Genomic DNA, 21314 nt, shown 5'->3' with positions numbered 1-21314 from the left:
GCCGCTACCAAGCTTAACGTTCTTTAGTTTTTTGAGGGCTGGGCCAGAAGATCATTTCCTGCCTGGGGGAAAGGAGAAGTTGGTGTCCACACCCAAATCCACGTACGGAAGCTGACCTGACTGGCAGGGGGCTCTGATTTCAGTACTGATGATGGGGCAGTTTCCTCTTGAGAGCAACAAGCTGGCTTAGGGCAGGGCTGGGGAACCTGCAATACCCTCCAACATTTCTCTGATGAATATAGGGATATCCTATTCCATCATCAAGATTAAACCACAGAGCCTAGGGCTTGCCGATCAGAAGGTGAGTGGTTCAAATCCCCGCAACGGGGTGAGCTCCCATTGCTCGGTCCCTGCTCCTGCCAACCTAGCAGTTCGAAAGCACGCCAAAGTGCAAGTAGATAAATAGGTACCGCTTCGGCGGGAAGGTAAACGGTGTTTCCGTGCGCTGCTCTGGTTCGCCAGAAGCGGCTTAGTCATGCTGGCCACATGACCCAGAAGCTATACGTCGGCTCCCTCGGCCAATAAAGCGAGACCCCAGAGTTGGCTGCAACTGGACCTAATGGTCAGGGGTCCCTTTACCTATTCCATCATCATCATCATCATTTTACTATTTATACCCCACCCATCTGACTGTGTTGTTCCAGCCACTTTGGGAGGCTTCCAACACAGGGACAGAAAATAAGCTAACTCACTTGGGCTTTTATTCACAAGTGAGTCCTCATGATTTTCATGGAACTCACTTTTTATAAAGAACAGCTCAGATGTGAGTGTTCATCACTTGGGGAGGCTGAATGTGGGAATGGGTCATTATAGATCAAACCTCACAGACAAAATGCTCATATTTCCTGATGGCATCTCAAATCATTACATTTGACAAGTCATGAATGATGGGAGTTAACGAAGTCATGAACTATGAGAGTTGTAGTCCAACAACATCCAGAGGGTGCCATAGGATGAATATAAAAATGTCCACACTGGGAATGTTCTGTGCAATTCAATACCTACTATTGCTGTGCTCTGTTAATTGTAATATTTTATTATTCTGTGGGTTTTTAACTGTTTTGTTCTTCATGGTTCTAATTTGCCCTTAGGGGCTTTCATGTTTGTGTGTTTGTGTATGTGTGCGTGGGGGAGGGAGAGAATAGCAAAAACCTCATTTGTTGGAGGATGCAGTCTACGTACTCTGCAACATACTCAACCTATTCATTAATTCAGGCTCATTTCAACAAAAGCCGCAGAAAACAAAACCTTTCCCCCCTCCGATTATGTGTCAAGAAATAACTGACCTCTGGTCAGCAGACAATAAACTCTTACATCAATAAATAGCACTATGTCCTTGATATTCTCTGCCTCAAAATGGACTGAATATCTAATAATAAGGTTTCAGGACTGACTTAGAGGAAGAGAAAGGGAGGGGGGGAGAGAAGGATCTCAACACTATTGAAATTCCAGCACACCCATTAACACCCATTCCAAAATTAAGGAATGGAGTCATTTCATTCCCCTGCTCCTTCTTTAATCACTAATCTGCTGATAACCTTTATGATTGTCCATCCTCACAGGTTTGTATTGGCACAAATCTATGAGCTGACAACTTGGGAGAGGGATATTAACTCAGCTGGGGTGGCAGCATTTTTTAATTGTGGAAAAGTAAACCAAATAAGAGTGGCAAGCAACCTTAGATGGATCTCTAAGATCTCAATGGGGAGAAAATATGCAAGTTCTGCACCTACCACCTGAAACCCCAAAGTCCCACCAAGTCTTCTGCTATGTCATTTACACAGATGCGTAGATAGGCCTTGAGGAAGCTGACATCAGGAAGATGCTGCAATCTTTGAAAATTGGTTCAAAATACTTGAAAAAAGCTGGCTTGTGCATCTTTGTTACTGATTTTTTTAAAAAAAGAATGTTCGCTAATGACTTTTTAACTTTAGTTGATATGAACTTAAATGATTGAAATGGGCTAGGTTTTCTCCTCCTTGCAGATCCATCCAGAGATGTTGCACTGTGTCAAAGCATGGGGACCCTCAGGCTCAGGGGCCAAATGTGGCCCTCCAGACCTCTCTGCCTGGCCCTTTATTCTCTCCCTAGGCCATGCTCCCCTCTATTAGCCCCACCTCCAACAGCTCCATGTCCTCCTCAGGCGATGCTGCTTGGCTGGAATGTATTATTGAACGGTGGTGGCCTGGATGGAGAAGTGTGTATATGTGTATCTCAGGTCTTTAGCTCCACCCACTTTTGCCTCTGGCCACACCCACTTTTGACATCTGACAACCTTACACTGGGATGTAGTGCTTGGAAGGTTGGCCAAGAAGGAATGAAACCCTTGAGATGAAAAAAATTCCCCACCTCCACACTATATCTTCCTGTACAATTCATCATTCAATGGATGGCCCTAACCTAGCAGTACTTCTGCCTTTTCTTTTCCCTAGTCTGCCACCTTGTATTGGGATGATTCAGATCTCAGGTCATCTCCCCCACTGCCTCCCCCATTCATCCTGTTGCTCCTTTTACTATGAAAATCATTCAGAAAATTATCCCAGATCTTTGGTATGGATGATGAGAGGGACCAAGCACAGAGAGAGAGAGAGAAAGGAAGGAAAGAAGAAAAGGAGAGGGAGGGAGGGAGGTGTCCAGTTGCAGAATCACAACACACCAGACAACCTTTGAGCTTATGGGTAAATGGATTTTCATTCTCAGCCTCCAACCTCTTCCACTCCATATGTGTGGAGGAGAAGTTTTCTTGCAAGGAGATATCTGGTGACATAGGGTAGCTTCTGATGACAATGTATGAAGCATCTTATTTTGATGAACATGAACATAGCAAGAGGCACCACCCCTCAACATGACCAACGCTCCTTCAGAATTCCCCACCTCTCCTCCACAACGGCTTCTTTACCCCCATTGTTTTTCATTGACAAAATGGCGGCAACAACAACAAAATCTCCGCCAGAGTTCCTCCTGCACAATCACCCCAAAGTTCAACCAACCACAAAGGCCTGTATCTCCCCTCACCCAACGCTACATACAATGCCTTCCATCCAGCCCGTGGGTGGAAAATCTCCTGCTGTTCCATAGGCAAGGGAGAAACACTCGCAGAACAAAATCCGGCCCACGTGACTCGGAGAACAGACACATTTTCCTCATACATCCACAAGTCTTGATGCCTTGAGTCACAAACACAGAGAGGATGAGTTGGCAGATGATCACATTGCAATGTTTGAATTGGTTTTCCTTTTTTAAAAATGAAAAAAACAAAAGGAGAGGGGGAGTTATACACACATGTATCACAGCATTTTAGCGAGGTGTTCTCCTGTGTTTCTCCCGATAGCAGTTCAGCTCTCTCTGTTAGGCCTGGATGTAAGGCAGTTGGAAGTTGAAAGCAGCATCCACGAAGCGTCCTCAGTCGCAGTTGTGTTCCGCAAGGTTCTTGATAATTTGCCTTGTTGCTTAAAGTTTAGCAAGGAAAGGGAACCTTTTAAAAAAAGATGTTCTCGTTCACCCCCTTTTATTGGTAAGTCAGACAAAATTAACAGGCAAGATTTTTGTTGTTGTTTAAAAAGAGGAGAGTGTGCAGGAAAAAGGGAGGGATTCTGAAGATGGCCTTGAGGAGGTTACATTTTAGAGAGAGGTAACACAAATGTTTGATTTCTGTTTCCCCACTTTGCAACAGGCAAGATTGTGTGTGTGTGTGTGTTAGCTTCCCATACAAACTCAGTTATCACATATCCCAAGAAACATCCCCTTCCCAAGCCCTACTGTAACCCACCCCTAACCAGCAGTAGTCAGGTGAAACAATATGTTCACTTGACTTTTGGAACTGGGATGCTGAAGATGTGTGTTTTTGTTTGTTTTTAAAGAACTAGATGGAAGAGCAATGGTGCAGAAAAGCTATTTCCACCTCCAGGAGAAAGAACAAGAGCGATACAAAGTCTGTAGAGGAGACGTAGGCGCCATATTGGACTCCACTCTACATTGGCACTGGCATCCGTTTGAGATCTATATATGATATATGTTTATGTATATATATATATATATTTATAATATGTATATTGGTAGGTTTGTTTGTGTCTGTTTTAGCACACTGTCCCATTCTCAGGTCTCGATTTGGGGCAGTTGGTCCTGGGGACAGGTTGAACAGAAGGGGCCAAGGTGCAGAAGAAGCCGGAGATCAGAGTGAGACCCAGGCCTCCCCATGCGCAAAACATGGACCAGCCGTAGCCATGGCTGATGTCATCTGGAAGTCCATACAGGTACCGGGGGTATCGGGAGAGCTCGAAGTTGATCCCAGCCACGCAGGTGCACAGCGAAATGATGCAGAAGGTTCCTGCAGAAAAAGAAGAAAAGGAGAAGAGGGAAAAGAAGGAAGGAAGGAAGGAAGGAAGGAAGGAAGGAAGGAAGGAAGGAAGGAAGGAAGGGGGAAGAGGAGGATGGAGATGGGTTAGACTTATAAAAAGCAATCAGGTTAATCTGAAGTGTCTTGTTTGTTATTTTTGTCTCTTTATGTGTCTTCTACTCTCCGTTATTTTTTACCCCTTTTCTTGAACCTGCAATATAAAACAGATTTTTTGTTGCTGCTATACTTACCTGGTATGATCCCTGAAGATTACCATATACATTTTTGAAAAATACTTGCTTAGTGATTGTTCTTTGTTTGTATTTGTTTTTTCTTCATCCCTTATTATAACACAATGGTTTGACTTGGTTATGCCAATTACTGTTATTAAGCAATTGATTCGATGTTTAGGATGTATTAAAAATCAATAAAAATGTACCAAAAAAGTAAAGAGCAATCGGTTTTCCACCGTGTGAAAAAAGAAGGGATTTGGGTGAAGCGGCTAGGGAAACCACACCAGTGTGGAATAGCGGTTAGAGTGTTGAACTACATGGGAAACCAGGGTTAAAATCCCCACTTGGCCATGAAGCTCACTGGGTGACCTTGGACCAGTTACAAGTCACATTCACGCCATAATTTAAAGCACATTCAACACAAAATGGCTCCCCCCAAAGAATCCTGGGAAAACTGCAGTTTTCCCCTCACAGGGCTATAGTTGCTATCACCCTTAACAAACACAGTTCCCAGGAAGCTTTGGGGGAAGCCATGCACTTTAAATATATGGACTGCATGTGACAACCATCTAAAATACCTCTTTGCAGTTGTTGTGAGGATACCATGGAGACAGGGGTGAACCATGTAGGCCACCTTGAGATCCTTGGATGGAAATAAGATATAAATGTAATAATGAACAAACAAACAAACAAACAAACAAACAAACAAACACAGAATTTCACTGCAGAAACCCACTAAGATCAGTGAAGTTGATTGGCAAAAGGCACAGAGCCTTCTCTGTGGTGGCCCCACTGCTCTGGTGCTCTGTACTAGTGGATCTCTGGAAGTCTGTCATACATTGGTCATCACAGTGGTTAGCCAGTTCCTGGCCACAGAAGCAGGGTTGGATTACCCTTTGTCCCCTTCCCAGTCCCAATTTATGACAATCCCTGACTCCAGCAAGTGGCACTCTGCACTAAGCATGCCAGAGGAACTGATAATAAATATTAAGAACTGGCTGAACGGGGCAGAAGGCGGAATCCTTGAACAGGGGACGGAGATAAACTTTGTTTCCTGGTTGCAAGTGTTTCGCCTTTTGTGAGCTATGTAAGCCCCTAATCTATGAGGCTCTGCTTGGCTGGCTGTTACTTCCCAAATTTAATTTTCACTTGTGGTCCATCCTAGCAAATGAAATTGTAAGTCAACAAAAATATGATTCAGAGATGCTTAGACTAGTAGCTAGAAGTTCTGACTCCAGGCTCCAGAGACCTGCCTAATTCTCTGCTCCCTGTTGATAGTCTGGGTACATCAGTTTTGCTGTGATAAGGTCCGTTGCTTTGTGACTCTGCTCCTAAATGAGAATGCCAGCTCTTTTTCTATCCCCAAAGAGTGGAGGCTGGGATTCCTTTCAATTCCAATTCCCCCAAAGATTTTAGTGAAGGATTGCAGCAAGTAAAATATAAGAAGGAGATAAGGAGCTCTCTTATTAAACCGAGTCAGAATTTCCCCCCATTTGTGGTATATATTCAAGGCAGTATCATGCCACTTTAAACAGTCTTCACTTCCCCCAATGAATCCTGGGAACTGTAGTTTGTTGCGAGTGCTGAGAGTTGTTTGGATACCCCTTTGCAGAGCTACAATTCCCAGAGTACCTTGGGGAGAGGAATTGGTTGTTAAACTACTCTGGGAACTGAAACCAATGGACAAGTCAGGTCGACTGATTTCAGCAGGCCTGCTCTGAAAAGGAGTGTGTTTCACCCTAGACTTGTTTACGGCGTTTTCATTCTGGGTTTCATTCTGAGGAGGTTATGTGATGTCGTGTCAAGCAATTATCTCAAGTGTTGGCTCGGTTGGTAGAGCGTGAGATTCTTCATCTCCGGGTCATGGGTTTGAGCCCCACATAGGGCAAAAGATTCCTGCATTGTCGAAGTTTGGATTAGATGACCCTCGTGGTCCCTTCCGACTCTACAATTCTATGATTCTAATGGTTATGCCACACTTTCCAGTGCATTTCTCCATCTCTTTCTTTACTGAAAAAGTCCAATTTTGCTGGATCTGTCTGTCTGTCTGTCTGTCCATCTGTCTGTCTGTCTACAGTGGTACCTCGGGTTACATACACTTCAGGTTACAGAGGCTTCAGGTTACAGACTCCACTAACCCAGAAATAGTACCTCAGGTTAAGAACTTTGCTTCAGGATGAGAACAGAAATCGTGCTCCGGCAGCGGGAAGCCCCATTAGCTAAAGTGGTGCTTTAGGTTAAGAACAGTTTCAGGTTAAGAACGGACCTCCGAAACGAATTAAGTTCTTAACCTGAGGTACCACTGTATTTGTCTGTCTGTCTGGTTTTGGATGCTCCTGTATATATTTCAACAGGTAAACCCTCCACTAACCAGTTTCTATCCGCACTCCCCAGCCCCCAAATATGTGCAAGGCAATTCAACATCGTGCACATGGACCTGGCCCAAGAAATTCAGCATCCTTATTAGCTACTTAAATTATTCCGCAGCCTTATCAAAATTATTGAAGAATAAAACTCCACTCCCTCCCTGCTGCGTGGTGACAAGGCCCATTCTGCCAGAGCAGCTCTGAAGCAAGCGCCTTCTGTGTGCGGATTAAACGCCTCAGCAGCACAAGGCTCTCGAGAGCGCTTCATTGTTTGGCACGCACTTGCATGGAATATAAATGATTGTTTAATTACACACTGTAGCCTCATCATCGGCTAACAGACGGGCGTGTGGCAGATAGGGTTTAGTTTAAATCTGCCCTTATTTATGAAAATGCCTTGGAAAAGGGGAAGCGACCCGATTGGCTGATGCAGGGACTGTGCAATGTGAGATCACAAATCCTCCTGGATTAGAATATAGACACACACACACAACTCTAGGAGCCAGAATCACAATAGACCGACCGAGATTGTTTTAGTATGGTGAATTTGGGCCAGTTCAACACAGGTTCTCCAGCAACAAGAGCAGCTGTGTGCCTCCCTCAGCCAAGCACACACTGCAAAATCATGTGTGGAAACCTTTGTGTGACCAAGGCTGTGTCTTTTTCCATGTTTGTGGCAGCGGAGAGGGCGAGGGGAAAACTGAGAAGGCAAAAATTGCTGCTTGCTGTCTTGCTAAAACAGCTTGGCAGATGGTAATCTGGACCTGTACAAGGTGTGATTCTCCATAGCTTGCCGCTATTGTGTGGCTGTCCATCAAGCCTTTGCTGCCTGACTCAGTACTGAACAAACAGAGTGTGTGTGAGAGAGGAGAAGGGTCGTGGCAGAACATCTGCTTGGCATGTAGAAGGTCCCAGGTTCAAGCCTTGGCACCTCCAGCTAGGGCTGGAAAAGACCCCCATCTGAAACCCTGGAAAGCCACTGCCAGTCAGTATAGACTGGGGGTGGGGAACCTAAGGCCTGGGGGCCAAATACAGCCCTTCAAATCTCTATGTCTGACCTGTCTGAGACACTCGCTAGTCCATACCACCTGTCCAGCCATACCTCCTACTGACTCGGCTTTCATACCTTCCAACATTCTCTCTAAACCATTAAAATCTCTACGATACCACTTTAAACAGGGATGGCTGCCCCAAAGAATTTTGGGAGATTTAGTTTGTTAAGGGTGTGAAGAGTTGTTAAAAAGGTAAAGGTACCCCTGACCGTTAGGTCCAGGTCCAGTCGCAGACGCCTCTGGGGTTGCGGTGCTCATCTCACTTTATTGGCCGAGGGAGCCGGTGTACAGCTTCCGGGTCATGTGGCCAGCATGACTAAGCCGCTTCTGGCGAACCAGAGCAGCACACGGAAACACCGTTTACCTTCCCGCTGGAGTGGTACCTATTTATCTACTTGCACTTTGACGTGCTTTTGTACTATTAGGTTGGCAGGAGCAGGGACCGAGCAACAGGAGCTCACCCCGTCGCGGGGATTCGAACCTCCAACCTTCTGATCGGCAAGTCCTAGGCTCTGTGGTTAAACCCACAGCTCCACCCGCGTCCCTGAGAAGAGTTGTTAGGAGATCCCTATTCCCCTCAGAGAGCTACTGTTCCCAGAGTGGTTTAACAATCAGTCCCTCTTCACCGGAAATTCTGAGAATTGTGGCTCAGTGAGTGGAATAGGGGTTGCATAACAATTCGCAGCACCCTTAACAAATTGCAGCTCCCAGAATTCTTTGGTGGGGGGAGCCATGCCTGTTTAAAGATATCATATCACTGTAACTATATGGTGTGAATATGACCTATGATCACTGAGTTTATGTGATAGCTTGATCAGAGGTTTTGAAAAGTCTGAGGTGTGTGTGAGAGAGAGGGAGAGGGAGATAGGAGCGCTGAAGTTATACTGAGTCTTTAAACCGAGGTCTTCCATCTCCAAGCATAATGCCCATTAGAGTTTCAACCTTGGTGGTAGCCCGTCTCCAACTTCATCAAGACCTCTGTTATAATTTGAGCTGACCTTCATTATTGGGAGAGAAGGACTCAACAGCTTCCAGAGCAATAAAGGGACTTTTAACACCCTTTCTTTTTTGACCTCACCGCAGCATAACCCATTCATCCATTCTATGGGATACGTATAATAGCCCCATTTCTAATCTTAAAAAGGAGATTGGTATCTCTGAATCTGACTTTGGCTTTTATTTTTAAAGTGATACTTGAGGGTAGCTGAAATTTGTCAGTTTGCAACCTTGGAAACGAAAGAACTCTGCCTTATCTATAGAACAGAGAGATAAGAAGACCAACTTGTACTGGTGAGGACGTGCAGGTTTAGGAGTTTGCAGACCTTTTCCTTCCTCCTTTTCCTTCTTCTGAAGAAGAATCCTGTGATACTTGAAAGTTTACTCAAACATCTCTTCCCCCCCAAAATACTAGTGTACAAAATTGGATCCAGAGAGCCAAACCATTAATACTAATACATCAATTTCTGGTGCAAGTTCAAATGTGCCAGGATTTGTTTCGGTTCAGGCCATGAAAGAATTGGTATGGTTAACTGAGTTGAAAAGTTATTGTCCTGCCATAGAAATAAATAATTTTTATTTTAAAAAAGCACTATAATATTGAACTACATAACAACTGCTGCTGCTGCTGCTGCTACAATTAGGATCGGCATCAAAACATTGCAATGTGGAGTGCTCCTTTCAGGGTGCCAACCAACCAGCCACACCCAGGATACTCTATCCCATTTCCCCTTCCTTCCTGTTTTCCATTCCTCCAATAGCCATCCAGCATTCCATGCCCACTGAGCATGCTCAGTCCTCTCTGGGTGCCATGACCCTGGAGTCAGCTGATACCAACAGTTTCTTCTGGACACATGACCATTAAAAAGCTGGGCAAAGCTCCACAACTTCCACAAGGCATATCACGATTCTTAGGCTAAAATAAGTCCTTCTCTCAGTGGCTATCCAGAATTAAGTTTGAACCAAATTGGGCACTGGGTTTCTAGAAGTTTTCAGTCTTTACTCCATTGTCATTTTCCTGACTCATTCAGACATAATGGACCCCCCCCCCCCGCAATTGTCTGTAATGTTACCAGAAGTAATAATAATTATACTGTAATAATAAGGATGAAACACTTTTATTCTTAGATTCTACTGGTCTCATTTTAGTTCCACTGTTGCACATTTGGTTGATGCTTCAGATTTCTCCTCCTCCTTAGCCTTAATGGTTCTATTCTTTGAAAACAGCACCTGATGCAATGCCTGGTGGCAGTATTATCAAGGAGCATAAATTGCCAGTAGTCCCATTATTTGCTTGCCATGACTTAGTTTTTTAGTGTCCCCAGAAGAATACATTCCGCTCATTTTGGCCTGGAACTGCCACTTCCCAAGATGAAGGACCCATAGCTGTCAACTGTCCCTTATATGGCGGGAAACTCCCTTATCCCAGCACCGTTTCGTGCTGCTGTCCCGGATTGATGATGTCCCTTAAATTTCTCGGGTTTCATGCTTGCCCAGCTCGGGATCCGCCACCGCAATAGAGAGTGCATGCACGAGCTGTCGTGTCTCCATCTCAGCCTTTTCCCCCTCAGGGGTGCGTCATGAGGAGATGGGTGGCGGCGGGCGGGAAGGCAGCCCCTCTCTTGCAAGACTTTCACCACTCTGCCAGGGGAAGCCGGAAGCGGCAGCGGCGGCAGCAGCTGAGGCAGCGGCCTGAGGGAGGAGGAAGAGGAGGGGATGGGGAGGGCGCCACAACTGCCTCATGCTGGGCTCGCAGGTGGCGTGGGCGAGAGTCTCTCTCCCTCCCTCCCTCCCTCTCTCTCGGGCGTGGAAGGGCCGATGGAACTCCTCGCGCCAGGATGACAGCAGCCCCGATGTGCTGCTTAGCATACCCTCCAACCAGTGCAGCATCTTAATGTAGTGATTTCCCCCTCTGCATCCCTTTCATAACTCTATTTTTATAAATCATTTGTCCATCCATAGTTCAAATTTTTACTACAAGTTTTCTGTCAATCCTACCAGTGTATGTAACTCTTTACAATAGCTTTTCAACTAAATTATAAACTTTCCCCATTCTTTATTAAAGAGGTCCTCTTCCTGGTTTCTAATTCTGCCTGTAAGCTTTGCCATCTCAACGTCATTCATCAGTTTTGTCTGCCACTCTTCTTTGGTCGGAGTTGTAGACCCTTAGGATCATCTAGACCAACCCCCTGCAAAACACAGTCAGTCGCAGCAACGGCAGCATGGCTCCATCAGTGCCGGGTTTCTGCATAAGCTAAGCAAAATCCCTTATTTGGGCTGCTGATCCCTTATTTTCGAGGCTGCTGGTCCCTTATTTTCGAGGCTGCTGGTCCCTTATTTTCAAATCTGTAAGTTGACAGCTATGGAAGGACCTGTGTCAAAATCACCCCCATGCTATGTGGGTCTCAAGTCAAAGATCTGATAGTACAGGAGAGAGCAACACAAAATAATGATTGACCTTCCTCATCCCTCCAGAGATCTGAGTGTCGCAACTCTGGCCAGAGTTCACTGGTGTGGTCAAAAACTGGCCCTAGCCGCACTGTGGAGGAAAATGCACTCTATTTGCCCTCACAGTTATGCAGCCATGTGGTCGTTATACTGCTTGGCTGGATCAATTTTCAGCCTCTGCTGAAGTGTGGGGGAAATTACTCTGCTCATCCCATAGTGAAGAATTAGTCTGGCCACTTGACAAATTAATCAGGTGACCATTTCTTGTAGCCTGCAGTGCATGCAGCTCACAAATGAGTTTTGATACTGTGAACTGGAACACAGGAAGCTGCCTTATATAGAGTCCAATCATTACTCCATCTAGCTTGGCGTTTGTACATTGACTGCCAGCATGTTCAGACAGAAGTCTTTCCTGGTCCTCGATTCCCCAAATCTAATTCCCAGGATTCTTTGGGGGGAGCCATGACTGTTAAAGTGCTACAAGAGTGTTTTAAAATTGACGGTGTGGATCTGATCGTTGAGAAGAAGCCTACAACGGAGCAAGGCAAGTCAGAAGTTGCAGCACCATGGAGAGCTCCAAGGAAGAAACTTGTTCCAATCAAGTCCACAACAGGACTGAAGCTTTTTAATACTTCACCCCTTCAAGACTCCAGTGCTTCCTGAGGAGTGGAAAGCCTTAATGGGGGCCCAGCACACCATCTCATATTAGACAACACCATCTCAGCTCATTGCCTATACTGGAGGGCTGACATGGGGATGTGTAGGAGTCTCTGGTGCAGAGGGGAACAGTTTCTCAAGAGGTTTAGGCTACAAAGATCATGATTCAGAGACAGTTGGCTCAAGTACCCCTCAATCTGATGAGTAAAGCCAGAGGTGAGGCCTGGTTGTGATGCTGGGGCCTGGACCAGCTTCTAGCCCCTCTTCATCTAGTGCCATAGGTCCAACGTATCTGGCTGCACATCCATACCCACCCTGCATCTGAATAGCAGCTTAGTCTGCTGCTCAGGGACAGTCCTGACATAGGAACTGGTGAAGCGGGATACTATTCAATTGTCTGTAGTACATCCTCTATACCAGTGTCTCCCAAACTTGGGTTTCCAGCTGTTGTTGGACTACAACTCCCATCATCCCTAACTAGCAGGACCAGTGGTCAGGGATGATGGGAACTGTAGTTAAAAAAAAACAACAGCTGGAGATCCAAGTTTGGGACACACTGCTGTATACCATAAGTTAACCTAGTGCCCTGTAGACGTTTTGGACTACAACTTCCATTGTCCATCACCATTGGCCAAACTCTGGGACTGATGGGAGCTGTAATCCAAAACACCTGGAAAGCACTAGATTGGAGAAGGCTGCCAAGCATTATGTAAGCACTGCAAAAATAAGAAAAATAAGCTGTGGGCTGGTTCACACATGATAGATGTCCAACATGGAAGATGTACCCATGCAGGAAATCCCTGGAAACTGGTATTTAGATTGTAAGGTGTAACAATCCTACACATGAATATCCCTCTGTGCATACTCATAGTAAGGAACACAGCTGTACAAACATCACACATGACTTTTCCAAATATTAATAATGAAATGACAGTCGTCGTCCCCCACCACAACTCCAATCTGCTCTGGACATCCTTGAAATCTTTGCCTCTGTGTAAAAGGGTGCAATGAAATATATGTTAGCAGAGGCAGGGCTGTTAGCTAAAAAAAACCCAAACAAACCTGGAATTAACAGTCATCTCAGCATAACTTGCACTATCTTTGGTCAATGACAAATTATGCTCCAGCATCTTACATCTTTGGACCAAAGATCCTTCTGCCTTCTGTTCCTGAAAGGTAGCATTGATGCGGTTGCTATGATTTACTGGCTGTGCAGAGGGTCCAGCACTGTGTGAGATGCGACCCCCCCCCTTTGTGTGTCTGTCTGTCTAGCAACAGCAAAGAAGAACAAACAGCATTTGAAGTTTTTTCTTCTGAATGTTTCTGTGACAGTAAAATGCTGAAGAACTGCCAAGGAATGCAACTGGGGAATCACCATTTTTCTTCAAATATTTTAACAGCTGCATGACAGGCAGAAATCCAGCAAACATAGCTTCTCCATCCTGGCTTCTCTTAGCTGGAAAAATCTGTACCTGTGGAATTTCTGCCTGTCCCACAGGTGTTAGAGTCACAAAGTCTCTGTCAGGGGTTGGGGAAAAGGTGGCAGCATTACTGCTTAGCAATTCATACTTGTTTTACGCAATTTGACTTATTGATTGTCTGCAAGGAACCTTCCTGTGATCTAGGTTTTGTGACGCAGAACCAAGATCAGATCAGTCAGATTTGCCTGAGCAAGTGCATCTTCCATTTCCTGTGAGTCAGTTCATAGCTCACATTACATGTGGAAACCAGAGAGATGGCGAGTGTTTTATATGCATTTACATTGAAAGGGGTCGCAGTGAAATCCAGAATAATTGGGTGTGGGTGAAGAAGAAGAAGAAAAGATTCATCATGCATTTCACCCCAAGAATAAAACAGGATATAATTAATTAAGAAAAAGGAGTTGTATGAATGCAACTTCTGTACTTTCTTGTCAATTACTATCAATTTACATATAGTCCACCCTGGAGTTGGACAACAGAAGTCAGTTTTTATCTAACTTAAGGTAATAACAAAGGGCAATAACACTGGGTACTTAAAGGACTCAGTGCACTGGTCTATATGTTACAGATATCTCTGGGCAGATTAAGACGGTGAGTGGCTGGGACCTCACTAGTGCTGTGTTTTGCAGTGCTCTCAGCTGCAAACTAAACTAAACTACCATGTGGTGCTTTAGTGAGAATGAAATGGAGGTAGCAGAAGCACATACACCACCACAATTATGCTCAAACAGCATCAGATTTGGATTTCCCACAGTATTAGAGTGACCACTTCAGCATCACCTAATATGATTTGCAGAAAAATTGCATTTGATAATTAATATAAAGAGATGCAAATGAATGACTAATTACTATACAGTCGTACCTTGGAAGTCGAATGGAATCCATTCCAGAAGTCCGTTCGACTTCCAAAACGTTCAGAAAACAAAGCGCGGCTTCTGATTGGCTGCAGGAAGCTTCTGCAGCCAATGGGAAGCCACGGAAGCCACGCCGGACATTCGTCTTCTGATAATCATTCAAAAACCAGAACTCTCACTTCCAGGTTTCGATTGTTTGGGAGCCTGTTTGGGAGCCAAGGTGTTTGAGATTCAAGGTGGCGCATCGGAAGATGGCTGACAATAACATCTCTCCGACCCACACGAGGTAATTTGGAGGCTATGAATTATCCTCCTTAACCCCCCCAGGATTGTGGGGGGGACGGCCCTTGCCTGCTGTGCCCTATACCACCCCCGAATTTGTGGGGGTGGGGGCACTAGGCACAAAGCCCTCCTGTGGGATTCCAGCACTCCTGGACGCCGTCCCTGATTCGCGCCGCTAGTTGCAAGCATCTTCAAAAGAAACAGTTTGGATGAGATAAATTGCACATGCTTCAAGGAAAAAGGGGAGTAAAGACTGCTGACAGAAGAGATCTCTGATAACAAGACAAGAATAAAATATGAGAAGATACGTCAAGATACGGTATGACAAATGACTGAGGGGGGAGGGGGGAAAAACCTGCCTTCCTTTTTCTTATGTGATTTAACAAGAATCCCCTCCCCTAATGAGTCAGAAACTAAGGACTTAAGCTGTGGATTTAAGGCTGTGTGGAGATAAACTTTCGAACCAAAGCAATGTTTCAAGATGAAGCTGGAAAGCTAAGAGTTTTGGAATGACGCAGTTAAAAATGCCGTCGCCATTTTGGGAGGCATTGTTGGAGCTCTTGGGTCTGGGAGGAGAAAGAGAGAAATAGAGTTGTTTACATATCGTGGATCAACTCCTCGGTGGGACTTAAGAGCGACAAATGCCAAATTCATGATGGAAAGAGCGATGCTATCTACGAAGGAGATATATGGAAACCATCTGGACTTAGTGGAGGAACGGGAAATCCACACAGGATTATTATTTTGCTTATCGGCTTAAGGAGACTAACAGAAGAGATCGTAAAGGAAAAATAGAAATTATATGAACAAGATATGATGTGGAATGGGACTGATTTGGACATTAATGCAGTAATAAGAAGATGATTTGAATCCCCCTTTGGATCTTGAAGTATGGGTTCCCCAAACAAAATTTAAAAATTTGGCTTTGTAATTTGGAATTATGTGATGTGATTTAATTTGATGTGATTGGCCAGTTAATAAAAATTATTTTAAAAAAAAAGAGAGATTCAAGGTACAACTGTAGTTTAAATAGAAGCACGGAACAAATCACCACAGTGGGGGAGATAGTGATCGGGTGACCCATGTGCCTATTTAGTCTTCTGTTTGGGCACTTTTGATGGGCTGTCTCAAGCCCACTGCTGCTCTTCATTCTTTGGATTCTTTCTCTTTAGAGTTGGACCGGGCAGTCCTTTACACAAAGCAAGACACTTGGACACCCTAAACACCATGTTTATGTGGAAGTAAGTCCCACAATGTTCCAAGGGGCTTATTCTTTTGTCAAGATGTCTGGTAACAGTTGGTGGGGTAGCAGCACTCACATGATCCTTCCATCCCTTTCCACCTCCCCCTCTACCTCCTGGTAAGTAGCAGCAGTATGGGTGACAGGTCAACCAACTAACACAGGCAACAGGAGTCAACCAGCCAACACAGGCAACAGAAGATCAACCAAACAACAGGGGCAACAGGAGGTCAACCTGCCCTGCCAACTGCTGCTTGTTTAGGATTGCAGCCTATGAATCAGGAAGTCCCCTGGTTAGGATCTTGTTTTTGTCACACACTTATTAAGTGGCCCTAAGGAAGCTATCAGTTCTCAACCTTATCCCACTCAATTGCAATATGGGGACAACAATACCCAGTGACTTTACAGGGTTGTTATAAGGCAGAGGTGGGGGATCTGTGGCTCTCCAGATGTTGATGGACTCTAACTCCCCCCCATCAGCCCCAGTCAGAATGGCCACTGGTCAAGGATGGTGGGAGTTATAGTCCAGCAACTATCCAAAAGCTAAAGGTTCCCCACTCCTGTTTAAAGGTCACAACAAGGTTATTTACATGAAGCATTCTAAACACTTGAAAACACAAATGCTAAATATTATTATAACTTTATTTCCACCCCAGCCGGTTATCTCTGCACATTGACTAACATGCACCAAATCCAGAACTCCACTCATGTTTACTATGGGGACTGGAATATCTGAACGCTTATGAAGGCTAACAACCGCCACACAGTCCATGAAGAAAATTGCAGAGCTATGGATGCCTAACAGTATACAAGACTGCAGCTTAAATCATTTCGCTGAGTCATTCAGCATTTCACAGAACTCTTTTCTTTGTTGAGCCCTTCCCTGTAGCAAGGCTTCTTCCTCTTCCTTTCTTTTCGCACAAACACATGAAGGGTTCAAAGCAGCTTAACTCTGAGACCCAGATGATTCAACACGAGGTACACATCCACGGGGTACTTTACATGCACACTTCATTTGCCACTTAACTGCATGCCTCCTCAGTTTACGCGTAGGGAACCTGAGCTGCACTGCCTTGCCTCTTGAAGGACAACCTCTCCATAGTAGGGCATGGCAAAGAGGGTTAGTTTATATATTACAGAACTCCAGAAGGAAAGTAATTCTCTGTAGAGAATCATAGGAAATGCACAGGTCGCTTGTAAGGTATGACATGCCTCCACTGTATGAAGAGGCCTTGAGATGAAACAATGCCTATATCACATGCAACAGTCTGCATGTGAGTTTTGCTAAATCTAAAATACAATAAAAAGCACCCTAACAAAGCTCACTGCTAGGCTTACTTCACCGGGGCTGACTTCCAAGTGCACAGGGTTTCAGCTGAGCAGCCTGTTCCTATGCAAAGCTAGGTGTGCTTAAGCACATTAATTTTGACAGGCTTAGTCACGCTCAGCTATGCTTAGGATTGGTCCGATTGTTGCTTGAATCCAACATCCTTCTTTTATCTCCGTGCTCATGTAAACATGAGGAACTCCTAATTGATTTGAACGTCTGATGTTTGCTGTTCCCGCCTACCACCATTCTGGCTGTTGATATTGGTCTGGTTATTTTAAAAAAAATCCCAGCCAGCTATACTCCTTCTCTCACACAAGGCACTTTTCTTTTGAATGGCCTATTTTTGAAATCATCATGGCAATCAGAGGTTGTGTAGTGATTAATCTCCAAAACTTGCTTGCTCTGCTTTTAGTTTAGTTAGAATAACTGGCTGGGCAAGTATGGTCTAGGCACATTTGGCCACTACCTTGCTGAAGTGAAACAACATGCCCAGCACCAGGAATTGACCAGGTTGGCCATAAGTTGAAGGCCCCAGCAGCTCAGAAGAGCCCCTCACCAGCCTGACCTAGCTGTGTCACCTTACTGTCCTCCTAGCCAGGCCTCTGGGAGACTGTTAGATATTTAGTACATCAAGTTTAAGGTTTTTAAAAGTAAAAAAAAAAAAAAAACCAACAACAACAACCAGAACAATAATAGTTACAAATAAAACAAACAAAATAAACTAGTGTTCTGTGAGTTGTGGGAGGGTGAAGAATGCCCTCAGACTTAGTTATATGCAATAAATTTGTAACACAGGACACAAAATTTATCTGCTTCCAGACCATTTCTTTCAGCCTTTACTTTAAAGGTAGGATTTGCCATCAGAGCAGTTTGCCACATTTCCTTATACTGCAGACTCAGCAAGTTGGAGTGTGACTGATTCCAGAATCTGGCGGTTATTAATCTAGCTGCCACAACAAGGAAAAGTATTAACTCTTTAAAAAGAATATTTTGAGACTTGTCAAAAATAGGCAACAATGCCAATTGAGGGCTCATTATATATATTTTGGCCAGTTATTTGGTTCGTTTCATTAAAAATCTCCAACCAGAATGTGAATGTTTCTTTGCATGGCCACCACATATGGAAACATGTACCAATTTCAGCACAATTTCTCCTGGGAGACTGTATTAGCACTGGGCAGATGGCAATGTCGCTTTCGAATGGAAGCCAAATGGCCTCCACTTGCAGCAGCTGCCCTGGAGTGATGGTGTGTGCAGGAGTGTTGAGGGTGGGCACCCACTGGCGGCACAGTGCCAAGGACCCCTGAAGTCTGGCACTATGCCTTGGACTGACAGTTGCTGGGAATTTCAGGGAGGAGGGTGCCGTTGTGCTCAGGTCCTGCTAATGGCCTTCCCATGGGCATCTAGTTGGCCACTATAAGAGCAGAGTGCGGAACAAGATGGACCAATGGCCCAATCCAGCAGGCTCTTCGTATGTCCTTGTGTTCATCCAGTACCTCAGGGAACAACACACAGCCAGTTGCCTTGCCTGTGATGCAGTGATGTCATCAGGCTGCGCCAAGAAGCTGCAGCTTACCAGAAGCCCACATGGAGCAGCTTGGGGGAGAGGGGCTCTCAGCAGCAAGGAAGCGAGGAATGATAAGCTATAACTGTGGGGTCTGAACTACAGAGCTTCAGGCCTGTGAGAGCCTAGGAGAGAAATAGCATGGATAAAGTTCACTGGGGCTGTAATTCTCAACACACTTGCTCACAGGACATAATGGGACTTTGTTGTTGTTGTTGTTGTTTAGTCGTGTCCGACTCTTCGTGACCCCATGGACCAGAGCACGCCAGGCACTCCTGTCTTCCACTGCCTCCCGCATAATGGGACTTACTGCTGAGTAAACATGTCTAGGTTTGTGCTGCGAATGGCTCACCTTTACTTCTAATGCCTCTTGTAAGGAATGAAACAGGATAATGCCACGTATGCCTCCCTTTGCTTTTTGGGGCACTGGATCTCATCGCTTAACCCTAGGAACTCTCCATCAGTTTTGTGTGGCGCTCAGGGGCGTCAACTTGCCCCCCACATTGGCAATCTTTACCCTTGCCTGCCTCAGCCCCCTCCTGGCTCCCAGGTGGGGGCTGGGGCACACGGAAGGCACCTGGTGTTGGCAGGGGATGTCGGCCCCCTCAATATTGGGGGGGGGGCTCCAGCCCCTTGATTCAAAATATTGAGGGGGTTGGAGGCCCAAGCATCCCTTATACCTGGCACCAGTGGTGGCATTCCACAGACAGCATCATGACAAGCAGAAGTGAATTATCCACCTCGCCTTGTGTTTTTGACAATGCCAGCTTTCAGGTTTTGATTAAGTGATCAGTTACATAATCCAGTTATATCCATCTTGAATCCCCATTAAACTAGCCGTTGACAGGATCCACCTCCACTGTCTCACCTCAGTGAAAATGCGAAGTTGGTAACTTTCTATCCATCTCACTCTTCTTTTTTTAAAAAAAAATAGGCAGGAACTGTTCTGGAGTATTGTGGGTCCTTCTCCCCACTCGTAGACCTCCTCCAAGTGCCAGGAAGCACTCGATATCAAGGGAATATCATACACGTTACAAAATTTTGTCAGATTTTTTTTTTAAGGTAAGAAACACTCTTGTTTTGCAAATTGGAAATAGAACACCAAATATTGCACCCAACTTAAACGCATTCTTTCCGCCTTTTTAAGAACAGCTTCTTTGAAACGGAGCTGATTGTTTGTGCAAAATGTCCAACTCAAATGAATCAGCACTGGGTGAATCAGCAGCGGGTGACAAACAGCGCTTGTTGTTCTTTGCTGCTGTCCTGCACAACCTGTTTTACACACGTCGTAGGACAAATGTGGGTTTGCAACAAGCATATACTTTAAAAGGGGCTGCAGCCAGTCCTGGCACTCCTCCTGACAACTTTACCTGCACAACCCCAATTGTTTTTAAACAGATTTGTTGTATTCAAATCTTAAAGTGTAAGGTAAAGTGTAACACTTAGAAAGACCCTTGCTTGTACTCAGCTAATAGCCAGGGGCTGTATGTGCTAAAGTTTTGACTTCTCAATCTTGTTTAAATTATGAAAGTAGAAGAAATGGTTGCAATTCTTCTTTTTGTTATTTTGCATCATTTGCTTTGGTTTTGCTAGTCATGCATGTAGACACTAAAGCCCCCCCCCCCCAACCACTGGAAATTTTATTCAGTCATCGCTCTGCTTCTAAGATTTTGGCAGGTGTTGCTTGCAGCCATAAGGATTAGAAACATGCTTTTTGATGAAAAATGCCAGGTTATCAGAAAGATGAATTCTGTGTCCAATGCCACACCAGGCACCACAGGATAATAAAGCTGTGCTAAGTGTTATAATAATGCTTTTTTCCAAAACAGGCTCTGCATCTTAGGCAAATACTGAGGTAGCAACAGCATTGAATTTCTATAGGATAAGAGCCGCAGGAAAACTGGTCCATGATAAGGAACCTAGGAAAAGTCTCCGCTGCCACTCTTTTCTCTTGCGAGGGGAACAATCCATCACAGGTCAGATATTGACAAGGAAAGACTGGCTGGAGACAAAGCAGTGTATTCTGGAGGATCAAGAAGTTGCTAGACGAAGTCATCCCAAAATCCCAGTAAGCTTTTCAACTACGTAAGACTGTCATTTCTAAGAAGCGAACTTCCAGGTGACCTAAGAGCTGAGCTACCAGGTGAGACCCATGGTGATGTATTTTTGGACAAACAAAACAAATCGTGCAGTAGGAAATTAAACTAATAAGCTAGCAGAAAAGACACAAAGACTGAAATGATATTGATAACCCGGATAAGGCACACAGGGTTCAAGGAACTCAGCATGCCAGCAAAAAAGTGGAGGTTTTGCAAAGAAAGGACGTCAGTCTCTACCTAGATATAGCGCTAGTAATGGCAGATCATAAAGAGGCAAGGGAAAGGGCAGGGTCCTACTTTGTTTTCAGAAGCAAACCTGTAGATTGGCTGATATTTAGTGTTGCCCATTTAACAGTATCACAGGGTATGGAATCTG

The 21314-nt window shown here is 44.8% G+C and overlaps 1 protein-coding gene across 2 annotated transcripts in view; it reads right to left on the bottom strand.

Moving 5' to 3' along the window:
- Nucleotides 1-3203: 3203 nt before the first annotated feature.
- TMEM178B (transmembrane protein 178B) overlaps nucleotides 3204-21314 on the bottom strand; it is a 264479-nt gene continuing 246368 nt past the window's right edge. For both annotated transcript variants that reach the window (XM_083572403.1, XM_083572404.1), the window contains one exon: nucleotides 3204-4327. In XM_083572403.1, the coding sequence (XP_083428529.1) occupies nucleotides 4077-4327 (251 nt within the window). In that variant the 3' untranslated portion in view covers nucleotides 3204-4076. The remainder of the gene's footprint in view (nucleotides 4328-21314) is intronic.

The sequence above is a fragment of the Podarcis filfolensis genome (assembly GCF_964270895.1).
Source record: "Podarcis filfolensis genome assembly, chromosome: 10".
NCBI classification, from domain to species: Eukaryota; Metazoa; Chordata; class Lepidosauria; order Squamata; family Lacertidae; genus Podarcis; species Podarcis filfolensis.
This window is presented reverse-complemented; position numbering and strand designations above follow the sequence as displayed.